This window comes from Pelodiscus sinensis, chromosome 18, assembly GCF_049634645.1.
Source record: "Pelodiscus sinensis isolate JC-2024 chromosome 18, ASM4963464v1, whole genome shotgun sequence".
In the NCBI taxonomy this organism is placed as follows: domain Eukaryota; kingdom Metazoa; phylum Chordata; order Testudines; family Trionychidae; genus Pelodiscus; species Pelodiscus sinensis.
In genome coordinates, this window is record NC_134728.1 from 21,965,442 (window position 1) to 21,978,969 (window position 13,528).

At 46.0% G+C, this 13,528-nt stretch overlaps 1 protein-coding gene across 7 annotated transcripts in view; it reads left to right on the forward strand.

Moving 5' to 3' along the window:
* Window positions 1-13,528, forward strand: part of ZMYND8 (zinc finger MYND-type containing 8) — a 164,633-nt gene that overhangs the window by 46,257 nt on the left and 104,848 nt on the right. For all 7 annotated transcript variants that reach the window (XM_025189255.2, XM_075901562.1, XM_075901561.1 and 4 more), the window contains one exon: window positions 11,044-11,114. In XM_025189255.2, coding sequence (XP_025045040.1) covers window positions 11,044-11,114 — 71 coding nt within the window. The remainder of the gene's footprint in view (window positions 1-11,043; window positions 11,115-13,528) is intronic.

Consider the following 13,528-nt stretch of genomic DNA (forward strand, 5'->3'; position numbering starts at 1 on the left):
TTAACACATTTGGTGACTTCATTTTTATAACAATCCTGTCAGTACAGATATGTTAGGTCTTAAATGATTAATACATGTTTTTGCCGGTTTCATTGTTAATTGACTAAACGTGTGTTTCAGTTACTATTTGTTTGTAATATGTTCTGTTTGTTTTGGAAATAAGAGTTGGTTTCAGAATGACTAAGATAAATATTGTATTCAGCTATATGCTTAATGGAGTACATGCCACTACCATTTCGGATACATAACCCAAAGCTATCATATTTTTAGTTTCTACATAATAGTAATGCATCTGACTAGGAGAAAAATGAAATAACAAAAGCAATCACTATTGCAGAAAATGCGGTTTGTTTGAAATGTGACTCTATGTGATGGTCTAGTCTTACCTCCCAGTTACTGTATATTCCTATAGTACTGGCTTTGTGTTTGCATTCAGAGTGATGCAAAGATTTTTCTTTTCCTCCCTTCCTTTGCTTTGGGAAACAGTAGGATACTTGTCCCTAGGAGCTTGCTATCATGAATTATTATACTTGAAATCCTTTGCTGAGGAAAAGATGCTATGAGATTAGTGAGAAATTGGAAAGGTATGATGCTCAAAGCACTTTCAGAATATTTCTTGTTTCAGTGGCAGTCACAAAACTTAAAAGATCATCAGTTCTGGAAAAGGTTACCTTAAAATAGCTGTAAATTACCAGGATTATTTCCAAAGTTTTGGATTTTCACATATACCGCACCCAGCAGATTGCCTATATATGAACTATAGTGGCCTACAACGAGCCGAATAATACAGGACATCTCTGATGTCATTTCATCACTGCAAACTTTTAAATGTTTTTCATAGTTCTATTAATACATATATATTTAAATTGTTTCCTTTAGGGTTGTTAGCATATAGTCATGTAAACGATTAACTGATAAGTCTGGGTTTACTGGTTAAACCAAATGACTACAGGTACTCAGTTCCCCTTGCTGCCTCTGTATCAGAGGCAGCAAGGGGGGAAAGGCAAGAGCTGATGCCCATAGCAAAAGGACAGGCAGGAGCCGATACGTGTGAGGAGATGGTTCCACAGAGCTGCCTGCTCCCCCCCTTTGTCCCCCTCCCCCGCCTTGCTGCCTCCCACATAGGCAGCAGGAGAGGGGGAGCCGGGGGAAGCTGTGCTTGGGAGTCAGCTCCCCACAAGCACCCGCTTATCTATATCAGAGGCAGCAGCCCAGGGGGAGCAGGTGGGATGCTGGTGCAGCCTCTGTCCACAGGGGCTGCTGTTGCAGACAGAGGCTGCTCCATGAGATGCTGGCACAGCCTTTGTCCATGGGGAGTGTGGGCCCCCTACAGATGGGCTGCTGCCACGGAGCAGTCTCTGTCTGCTGCAAGCCTAGGCTTGCCATGGACAGAGGCTGTTGCCCCCCTGAATTGCTACCTCTGATACAGAGGCAGAAGCCTAGGGTGGCAGCTGGTTTCCTGGGAGTTGGGCTGGGAGTGCACTGGCTGCTGGCCTGCCCCGGGAACCATTGAAAAATAGTACAACCGCTAAGATTTGGTATGGTTACATGATTATTAAATTACACAATATCTAACTCCCTAGATTTCTTATACTTTGGATTTTGTTCCATACCAAGTCAGTGTTTTCTTCATTGCTTGAGATCTTGTGACTTTTTTTATTTGAAGTTTAGTATTTTGGGTGCTTCATATTATTTAAAACAAAATACAGGACTATGTAGCACTTTAAAGACTAACAAGATGGTTTATTAGATTTTTGTTTCAGCTACACCAGACTAACACGGCTACGTTTCTATCATATTATTTAGACGCATAAAATTTTAGTATTCTTGAAGGGGGGGGGAAGTACATCTTCTTCTATAAGGCTTGACGGGGTGGCCAACCTGTGGCTACAGAGCCACATGTGGCTCTTCAGAAGTTAACATGCAACTCCTTGCATAGATACCAAATCCAGGGTTGGAGCTACAGGTGCCAACTTTCCACTGGGCTGGAGGGTGCTCACTGTTAAACCCCCAGCTCTGCCTTAGGCCCTCTCCCCCTAGGATCATGCCACTTCCCCACCCTCTCCACTGAGCCTGTCACACCTGTGCTTCCCCCCTCCAGTGTCTCCCACTGAGAGAGAGCTGATCCCAGTGGTCAGGAGGAAAAGGAGACGGTGGGGCTACCAGTGGGTGGGATGTGCTGAATGGTGGTGGGGAGATGATCAGGGCTGGTGATATAGAACTGTTGCTCTTTGGCAATGTGCACTGGTAAATTCTGGCTCCTTCTCACATTTAGGTTGGCCACCCCTGGGCTTGACTATGTCTAATTTCATCTGTGCCACCAGTCCATGTATGGCACCATCATGTATTTTTTAGGTTGTTTCCAGTTACAGTAAAGTAGAATTATAATTGTCTAACAAATGCAAAACAATTGTTAAGTATTGAATTCATTTCAACATTGAGACTGTTCTGTTGATCTTGAGAGAAACTGTCATGAGATATTACTTGTATAATACACAGCAGAGTCATGTCAAGTCAAGATATTTTGTTCTACTTGGAAACATTTAGGAAACCAATATTTTTCTTGGTTTTATTCATGCACCAAAGCATGCTTTGTCTACACTAGAAAGCGTGCAGTGGCACAACTGTGCCAGTGCCTAAGATCTTGTGGGTAGCCACACTCTGCCAAGAGGAGAGAGCTCTCCTGTCGACAAAATTAATCCACCCCCAACAAGCAGCAGTAGCACAGTACTACTTATGCCAACATAATTTACACTCACTTGTGACACAAGTTTTGCTGACCTAATGATAGTATAGAAATGGCCTTACATCTTTTAAAAAGTGTACAAATAGCATACATGAATTAGCGAACTTTCAATTTTAATAAATTTTAAAAACTTGATAGCGTTAGCTAACGCCAATCATGTTTAGTTAAAAGCTGAGCAGATCTCACCTATTATAACTCTAATACAAGGCAATCCTGAAATAATACCCTTGCTGTTCCTGTCTTTGGTCCCCACATGCCAGTATGCCTTGATTCTGATAGAAAGACAGGGACATCTCTAGGCAACCTTTGCTGGTACACTGTTATACTGATATCTAACACCTGCGGTATGTCTACACTACATGGCTCCGTCGACGGAGCCATGTAGATTACCTTTGTAGACATAGTTTGGTATCCTGTTCCAGTATAGGCTGTAGTTTATTGATAATGTGTTGGACAGGTTTAAGTTGGGGGTTATAGGTGATGACAAGTGGTGTTCTATTGTTGGTTTTCTTGGGTCTGTCTTGAAGTAGATGGTTCTAGGTATTTGTCTGGCTCTTTCAATTTGCTTTTTTATTTCTCTGGGTGGGTAGTTAAGGTTTATAAATGCTTGGTAGAGATCCTGAAGTTTTTCAATAAACTACAGCCTATACTGGAACAGGATACCAAACTCCAAGAGGCTCTGGGAGACAGACCCAAAGTCTCCTATAGATAACCACCTAACCTCAAGATGATTCTTACCAACAACCACAGGACATACCACACTAATACCAACCCTGGTACCTTCCGTTGCAACAAACCCCGTTGCCAGCTTTGTCCACATATTCACTCTGCTGATACCATTATTGGACCTAACCAAGTGAGTTATAAGATCAAGAACACATATTCTTGCTCATCCAGAAATATAATTTATGCTATCATGTGCTGAAAGTGTCTGTCTGCTATGTACATTGGACAAACGTCTCAGACACTTCGCCAAAGGATCAATGCCCACAAAACAGATATTAGACAGGATCACAAAGAAAAAACAGTTTCTTGCCATTTCAACCAGAAAGGACATTGTCTCAACAACTTGATTACCTGCATCCTGCTTCAAAAGCCTTTTAAAACTGCACTTGAAAGGGAATCCTCTGAACTGTTGTTCATGCTAAAATTCTACACTTTGCACGGGGGTCTTAACAAAGACTCTAGTTATCTTACCAATTACAAAGATAGCTTCCCCAATTATCACCTCTAATATCATTAGCTCACAGACATTTACCTTCTCCCCCTCCCCCGCATCCCCTTTCTGTTCTGAAATTTGATTTGTCCTTTTCATACGTGTTCTTTTCTTTAATTGTATCCTTTGGTATATATGGCTGTGACTATTTTCTTCCTCTATTTGATCTGAGGAAGTGGGTCTGGCCCACGAAAGCTAATAAACCATCTTGTTAGTCTTTAAAGTGCTACATTGTCCTACATTTTGCTTCAGCTACACCAGACTAACACGACTACATTTCTATCACTGAATTAAGGAGTTAGGGTGCAGTAGAGAGGGAGTGCCATGTACAAGCTCTGGCTGGGAGACACTTATCCTAAGTGGCTCCTGGCGAGCTGTCCAGAGGGAAGGCTCCCTACCTACATGACTCACACCGCTCAAAGGCTCCTGTTGCTGGAGCCAGTGTGCGTGTATATGTATGTATGGAAAAAGCATGCCATGGGAGAGGGAATTGGGGCCACCAATGAGAGCTGTAAGGATTGTGCTGGGGATGGGGGCAGCTCATGGATACGCCCCCCCACTCCACAAGGGGCACATATTGTGCAGAGACGGACACACATTGGCCCCAGCAGCTGAGTGGTGCAGGGAAGGAGTAGTAGGCAGGGAACCTGTCCTCGGGTGCTGTTGGGACGTGGGGTATTGGTGGCTCAGAGGATCATGGCAAGCCAGTTCCAGCCCATGAGCTGTTTTGCCCATCCTATAGAGAGGTCTGAGTTGAATATGGTGTGCGGATTACAGGCCTGAGTCATAAACAAGGTGCTGGTTGATCCACAGTGGTGGAGAAAGAAAGTAGCAGAGTGGGTTTGAGTTGAGGGATGAGAAAAAGTGGTCTCTTTTAGCCATATTAAGTTTGAGCTGATGACTAGATATCTGTCAAGAGAGGTCAGAGTTACAGGCTTAGATTTTAGTGTGGACTGAAGGTGTCACTGCCACCCCTTCCTTCCCACTGACATTATTAAAGATTCACATGGCCCTGTCCAAATTTGAATGTGGATTTACCATTTTAAAGGCAGCGATCACCTTATTCCCATACTGGTAAGCCATCAAATTGTAGAAAGAAGCATATTGTGTGTAGCAGCGTTTCCCAAAGTGTGGGCCGTGGCCCAGTACTTGTCTTCAGAAAAAAAAATACCGGCCCTCAGAAAACTTTGCATGCACAATTCTTGGGAGAGAGCCCGCCGCCCGCGGTGTCTCTGCCAGGCATGCTTCCAGGCATGCTTCCAGGCAGCGGGGCTAGATCCGGCAGGCGCTAGGACCCAGGGAGAGGACTGGGCGCACTGATGCAGAATAGGAGCCGGTGCTGGCCGATAAAACAGCCAGGATTGGGGCCAGGGCGGGGGGGTGGCCACGCTGATGCTACCTCCAGGGACCACGGAGGTAGCGCGGGTTTCCTGCAGAGTCGGGGGGCAGTTCTGCAGCTGCGTACCAGGTCCTGGAAGTGCGCAGGCTGCTCTCCCCTCTGCCCCAACAGCCAGTGTGGTACCTAAAACGCTAATCCATTGTACGCTGGGGAGGCAGTGGGGGTCGGAGACTGCACCAGTTCCGTTTGCTTGGGCAGTGCGCGCTGCCATGGGGAGCGGAGGAGCAAGGCGTGCAGTGCCCCAGCGGTTGGGGCTGGCGCGGTCCAGAACTTCCTCCCTCCCCCTCGCGCAGGAAGGTATCGGGTGTGCGACGGACCAGCATTTCAGGTGCCCTGCCACTGTGTGGGAGACTGGGTAGCAGCTCACGCACTTCCTGGGCCTTGGCGTGCAGCTGCAGGAACCCCAGGTATCGGTCCCTGTCCCCTCCTTCCCCATCCAGACCCCCCACAAGTACGTGCCCCAGCACCCACTGGCACCCTGTCCCCTACCCCAGCAGCCATTGGCATCCTGTCCCAGCACCCACAAGCACAGTTGGGGCCACATTAGTGAGGTTTGAGGGGTTTGGAGGGGTTGTATTTTTGTATTTCTCTTGTGTGGCCCCTACTGACTTTTCTGTGGGCTAGTGACTCCTGACTCAAAACAGATTTCCCGCCCCTCTCGTAAATAAAGACAATGCTGAAACCTTTTGTGTTTGACAATATTTTATTTAAAAACGAAGCCTGGCTAACAAGCCCCCAATTGGGGCCAACTCGTCATCTGGCCGCAGCACCATAACACTCCTGAACTCCCCACCAACTCCAAATCTGAGCCTATCATACACTGGAACCCTCTGTCCTGAGCCTCTCTCATCCCCAAAATCCTGCACCCTCAGTTCCACAAGTCTGTGGCTTACTCAGCACCACAACACTCCCCAGTCTTGAGCCCCCTCCCCGAGCCAGCATCTCCTCCACATCTCCTGCATCCAAATTCCTTCCCAGAACTTGCACTTCTCACTCTTTCCTATACCTAAATCCCTCATTCACACCCCAGAGCCCGCACCTCCTGTCTCAACCAAGTTTATATGTGTGTTTACCTTGTTTTGCGGCCCAAAAATAATCAAAAAAACCCGGGTTCCAACTATATAAAGTTTGGGAAACCCTGGGCCCAACAGTCTAACCAGTTTTCTATCGATCTTAGAGTCCATCTATCCAATCCATACTTCCTTAACTTGCTGGCAAGGATACTGTGGGAGACTGTATCAAAAGCTTTGCTAAAGTTGGCACCAGGAGCTTTGGGAGGACCAGAAACATTTATTTGCATATTCATCATTTGCTTAATTAATATGAAAATAAACAGGGGTCGCCGAGCGTCAGCGAGCCCCGCTCGCCAGCCGCACGGTTCTGCCCTCTGCACACGCGCAGATTGTCCTGCACATGCGCAGATCGCTCCGCGCCGGCTCTTCCGGGGTGTAATCTACTCGCCATGGGCGAGTAGATTACACTATTTGTTGAGCCCTTCAAATAAATGTTACCAGTCCTCCAAAAGTTTGTGAATGGGTTTACTGGTCCCCAGTATCAAAAAGATTGAGAACCACTGGTATTATAGTAATGTGACGGTATAATAGTAGGTGCTATTTTGCCACTGTTATACAGTACATAATAATGTAAATATAATCCTTATTCCTGTTTGGTGGGGATTCTTTATAAGATTAATTTTATTAAATATAGAGAAAAATGAATACACCATTTCCTACAAAAATCCCAAGCAAAGTACATAAACCACCCATGGTGGTGGCAGTAGTATTCAGCATTGTTTTCCGTATAGATGGATTTAAATGAAGCAATTTTCAAAATCTTGGATGGTGTGTTAGTCTGCTGACTCCCAGTTATACCACAATATCATGAAAATATATGTATTGAGATTGTTTGTTAGTTTTTCTGTACACAGCTGCAGATGTCAAAACCTTTGTGCAACTGAACAACCATATTCATTACCTTTGTTTCACCTACCTTCCACAACTTCATCTACACTGCCAAAATTTTAACTCCTATTTCTCCATTAGTGACACTAATGTGGAAGTTATGCAGGCCCAAAATGTTATTACTATTTTGTCATTAGGGATGTGAATATTTAACACGTTAACTGGTAATAGGCCAAGGTTAACTGCTTGGGGCTGGAGCAGCAGCAGGCAGTTGCCCAGAGTGGCCCCTGTCCATTGTGGATCCCCCCGCAGGCAGGGGCTTCTCCAGGAGGCCCATGCCTACCTGTGGAGGGGGTGCGCTTCAGCCCAGTGGTGGGTGGGATGGCTGCTTCAGCTGCGGCAGGGTCAAGTGGCTCTCTTGCCTGTCCCCTCTCTCTCGTTTTTTTTTTTTTTTTTTTTTTTTAAAGTCAGTTAACTGGTTAAATAATGTTTAACCAGTTAACCAATTAAATGGAATTTTACATCCCTACTTGTTCTCTAATCTTATTCTGAATATCATAGAAGTGCCTGTGTGGGAATGAATGACATGGTGGCAAAAACATAAGTACTCTGTATACATCAAGTATGACCAGTAATATTTGCTGGGGAGACACCCAAAAGTTTTAATAAGCAGTCACAGGCAGCGTTCCCTGTAAGTTGTGTGCTTGTATGGCCACCCAGGAAAGAATCAAATACTCCCCAGCTGATTAGCAGAGTGCCCATAGCTTGATTTTTTCTTTCAATTGGTGGTACACATGGCTGGGAAAAAAAAAAATCTGCACATGGATAGAAAAGATTAGAAGGAACATTGGTCACAGGCTGCCGTTTTATGTAAATGGAGGGGATGTGGGATCAAGGATGGAATTAGGACATGGAAGGGAGCTCCAGGCCTGGAATAGGTGTGCAGGGTCTGGGAAGGAGTTTGAGTGCAGGAAGAGGTTCTGACCTGGGGCAGTGGGTTGGGGAGCATGAGGTGCAGGCTCTGGCCCTGGCTGAGAGGTGCTTATCGTAGGCAGCTCTCATCCAGCAGTGCAGCAGGGAACTCAGGTAGGCAGGCTGCCTGCATGCCATGGTGGCCCCTTGCCACTCAAAGCACCCAGCTGCTGCTGTGGCAAATACATCTCTGTTTCTTTAGGGGGACAGCGTGTCTCCAAGCATTGTTCCTGCAGCTCCCATTGGCTGGAAATCAACCTATGGGAACTTTGAGGATGGTGAGGGAGTACAGGGGCAATGTGTGGAGACACCCATCCTCCGTACCCCAAGGGATGCTCAGAAACACACTTACTAGTGGTAGCTAGTTGTTTCCGGGAACAGTGTGGCTGGGGCTGCGGCAAGCAGACAGAGGCTGTCCCGCAGAGCTTTTAGCAGCCCATAGGGTCATGGTGGGCTGGAGGAAAATGACGGGCTGGATACGGACCATGGGCAGGATTTTCCCAACCCCAATTTACATTGTCTTCTGCTGTTGCTATTATTGGTGGAGTTGCATGAAGGTGAATTTATACAATTGATTTTTTCAGATTGTAGAGTGGGGCGAGCAAAATGCAGCCCATGGACCCAGCCTCTGCCATTGTCCCATGGCGCAGAAGGAGCCTCAGGCAGGCAGCCTGCCTTCTGCTCCCCCTCATGCTTCTCAAAGTGGCTAGCTGCACAGGCCATGAGCTCTATGTGATATGAGCCTTGTGGGGAGGGGCTTTGCATGCTGCCTTTGCCCCCAGAATAATTTTGTAGCTCTCATTGGCTGGAAACCCCTAGGGGTTTGCAGTGCTCAGAGAGCATATGGCCCCCACAGCTGGCCACTTTGAGAAGTAGTATGGAAGGCAAGGAATCTGCCCGAGGTCTCGTTGGGCAGCTGGCCAGGAGCCACCTAGGTAAGCACCTCCTGGCTAGGGATGTAATAGTATAGTTGATTAACTGATAAACGAGCTTATAGCTTAATACTATAGTGTTTCTCAACCTTTTTAAATAAAGTATCTCTTTTAAAAAAAAGTGTAAGTACCCCTCCGTACCTATAGTTTTCAGACACACACACACACACACACACACACACACACACACACACACACACACACACACACACACACACACACACACACACACACACACACACTTTTTTTTTCTACCATTGCAACCCATTTGTTTAAACAACTTAATCGTAGCCAGGCAGACAATGTAGTTTTTGGATATAAAAAGTACAAAAATAATAAACTGCTATAAAACTTAAAACAAAAATGTTGTGTAGATGTACTCCCCAGACTTCTCTCAAGTACCCCTAAGGGTACTTGTACCACTTGTTGAGAAACACTATAGACTACATGCATTCCCCTCCCCCACCCAGTACATTTTTTTAGCAGGCTGGCCAGCAGCCTGGCTCAGTCCCAGCTTGCATTGGATCTGGGACATACACTTTAAATGCAACTGCAGCACAGGTATTAGGAGCCAAGTGGCCAGGCAGCCTGGCTCAGTTCCCGCTTGCACTGGGTCTGGGGTTTTTGGACCTCTCCCTCCCTCAGACAGGGCAACAGGTAGCCAGTCTGCGAGGAGAGCTGGTTTTTAAACCAGCTCCCGCCTGGCACCCCACGCTTTGTCTCTGATACAGAGGCAGCAGTGTGCAGTGTCAGGGGGCTCCTTGGGAGTGGGGCCAGAGCACACTGGCTGCTGCCCCAACCTTGGAGACTATAGAATAGTTGAGTAACTGATTAGTTGATTAACCTCATGAATTCTTTTCAGTTAACCAATATTTAACATCCCTACTCCCAGCCAGATCCTGGACATGGCATCCCAGCCCCTCCCACCCTCCCTTCCTCCAACCTCCTGTGCTTCTGCCCCAGATCACAATCTAAACCCTCTCCCACTCTGAACCCTGCACCCATGCCTCCTACCAGACCATGCACCCTGATCCCCTGCCCCAGGTCACAGCCCAGATTTTTGCACCCCATACCCCAGGTCACAACCCTCTCCCAGACCCTATACCCCCACTCACATCCTCTCCTACACCTATACCTCGATCCTGCACCCCATCCTCTTTCCTAGGTCACAACCCCCTCCTTCACCCAAACACCCTTCCAGACCCCACACTACTTCTGGCACCCCAATCCCTTCCTTGATCTTCCTTCTACACCCAACCTCCATCCCAGACCCCGCACCTCTTCCTTAATGTGGAAGAGTACAGCCCTTGACCACTTAGCAAATGCTTAGAGTGGCTCTCATAAAAAATTTTTGCCCACAACTGTTGAAGAATAGGGCTGTTAGATAGCATGTAATTGAATAGTTGTGTAACCACATACAATTTTAGTGATTACATGACTATTCAATAGTCTCTGCAGGCGGGGCCGGCAGCCAGTGTGCTTCTGATACCACTCCCAGGGAGCCCCCTGGCACCCTGTGCTGTCGCCTCTGATACAGAGGTAGCAGCGCAGGGTCACAGCAGGCCATGCCCGCAAGGGGTCCAAGCTTCCCATGGACTGAGACTGCTCCCCTACAGCAGCTCCTGTCTGTAGGGGGTCTGTCAGAGGCAGCAGTGTGTGTGTGGGGAGGTATATCCAGTGCTTGTGGGAAGCTGCCTTTTAAACCAGCTCCTCATGTATCAGAGGCAAGATAGTGTATACTCCACCTGAGAATGAACCTTTAAAGTTAGAGGAGATTAGATTTGTGGCCATAAATATTTGAAAGTGCCACTTAAGGCTTTTGTGCATGAACCTAAATATGAAAATAACTTTTCTAAATTTCTCTCTAACTCCTGTAGCTTGGCTGAAGAGGAAATAAAGGCAGAGCAGGAGGTGGTGGAGGGGATGGATATCTCCACTCGATCCAAAGGTGAGTGAGGAAAAGTGTACTTTATATGTATCCCAGAGCACAGGAGGAAATTGGAAAGCAGGAATGTGATCTGTGATCTATAGTGTGACTGACTAAACTGAAAACATGAATTCTTAAATGCATATTGGCTTAATTTATGAAATATCATTTCTCAAATTTTTTGTTTTGGGTTTTTTTTAAGTATTGAATTTGAATTGGGCTATGGATTATCCCCAAGTTTTATCACATATAATAATCTGAATACATTGTGTCTGAAAACATCAATTTGCTTTTGGTTTATAATCTTCCAGTAATCAAAATTTGATTCTGACTCTCAGAATGTATCAGCTTCTTGAGCTCTGCCCTGCTCACAACATCCTGGTTTCCTTTGGATGTCATCTTCAATTTGGAATGGCAAAAAGGGGATTAAAAAGGAAAAGCTGTAATGAGGTCCAAAAATGCTTAATTATAACTTCACTCTGAGGGAACCTGAAATTTGCCCTATCCACAAAAATTGGTCTTGGGAACATGAATAATTTCAAGAACCCCTCTAGTATGCATTGATTATCTGCCATACACACACAGCAGTGATGATGCTCAGATCCTTAACTCAATTAATTTTTGTTTTTCTTCATTTAAATCATTGCTCTGGGGTGGAGCTGGGGATGAGGGTTTCAGTATGCAGGCTGCCCTGGGGAGGGTGAACTACCCCAGCCCCCCCTCTGACTGCAGCAGTTTGGGGCCAGACTAGAAGTTTATCTCCATGGCCATTGCAGCTCCAGCAGGCATATTTTGGGAAAGGGGAGCTTCAGCCCCCTCTCCAAGGGTACCTGGAGAGTAAGAGGCACTGAGGTGGGGTAGTTCTGGGGGAAAGGTACACCTGCCTAGTGAGTGTTTCTTTTCTGAATGGTTTTCTGAGACACAATACCATTTCAGGCACATCCAACAATGCCACATACCACAGCACAGTGCTGCCTAGGGCACCACGAAGTTGAGGCAGTTTGGTGCCCCAAATTTTGTGGTCCTCTAGGGAGCTGTGTATTTTGCGTATTTGTGGGGACAGCCTTGAAGAAACAATGTGATTGCTTATATGTTGACCTTTTGCATTCCTTGATTTTTTTTAATTGATTTAACTACAGAATTTTGATATTATATTAGCCTTGTCTTGCTGCAGTTACAAAAGAAAAAATTGCCAGCAGAAATCCAAAATAATATTAACATTAAAATTGTTAGTCTCTGCTGGTCGTACTTCATTAAGATGACCGAGGTGAGAATGTGGCAACTTCCCAGTTTGCAGGCTGTTGTTTTTGACAGGAGATTGGTTTCTTTGTCATGTCATGGCATGGCTATATTTTCATAATAAGACGACCACATTTTTTAATAAAAATAGCTTTGTTGAAAGCAGCAAAAATTGTGACAGGATTCTAAAACTGCTGGGTGCCCTTGTTTGTTTTGGGCTTTTTTCTCTACTTATTAACCCTCAGAAAAGGAGAAAATAATCTTAAAGAAAATGAGCACATTTATCCAGTATTGCTCCAGTCCTTAACTCAGTTAATTTTAGTTTTCCTTCATTTAAATCGCTGTTCTGGGATGGGGATGGGGAGGAGGGGGGTCAGTATGTAGGCTGCCATGGAGAGAGAGGACTATGGGGAGGAGGGGGTCAGTATGTAGGCTGCCAGGGAGAGAGAGGACTATTCTATCCCTCTCTCACCACAGTAACTTGGGGCCAGGTGAGACGCTCCTCTCCATGACTTCTGCAGCTCTGCAGACATAGCCAGGGGAGGGGTGCATGTTCCCCGGCTTGAGCAGGTTCATCTGCTCCCTACACTCCTTAGCCAGAGTGAGGAATGCAGCAAACTGTGCACTTCCCCTTAGTCCCTGATGAAGGGGAACAGTCAGAAATGTTCCTGTATGAATTGGGAGGACAGAGAGCTTCAGCCCTCCTTTTCCTAAAGAATGCCTGGGGGCAGGAGGCTCAGGGCTAGGGCAGTCCTGGACAGTGGAGCGGAGGAGGCACATCCCCAGCCAGGCTCTTTCACCTGTCTGGAGAATCTGTCTCTCTTTGGTGTATGGTTTTATGAGAAGCAATCCCATTCTGGGCACATCCCATTTTCCTGACACAGCAAAACCCTTACGTTTCTTTTAGTTTTATGAGAGGAAGCTATATATTGAACTTGGTGGAGCTAGCTCTTACCATTTATGAGGTGCTCTTGAACAGACACACACACTCTCTAAAATATATAGTAGATTTGGCTTTGTGTTTTAACACCTGTTTAGATGGAGAAATTGACTGGCTGTTTTTCCATTATAGCTGTGCTGATTAATTTGATAGCACAGTTAGGCTATGTCTTTACTAGTTCTTTTGTTGGTATAGCTTATGTTGCTCAGGGCGTGGGAGAAATAACCCTCTTCTCTGAGCAACATAAATAACCCCA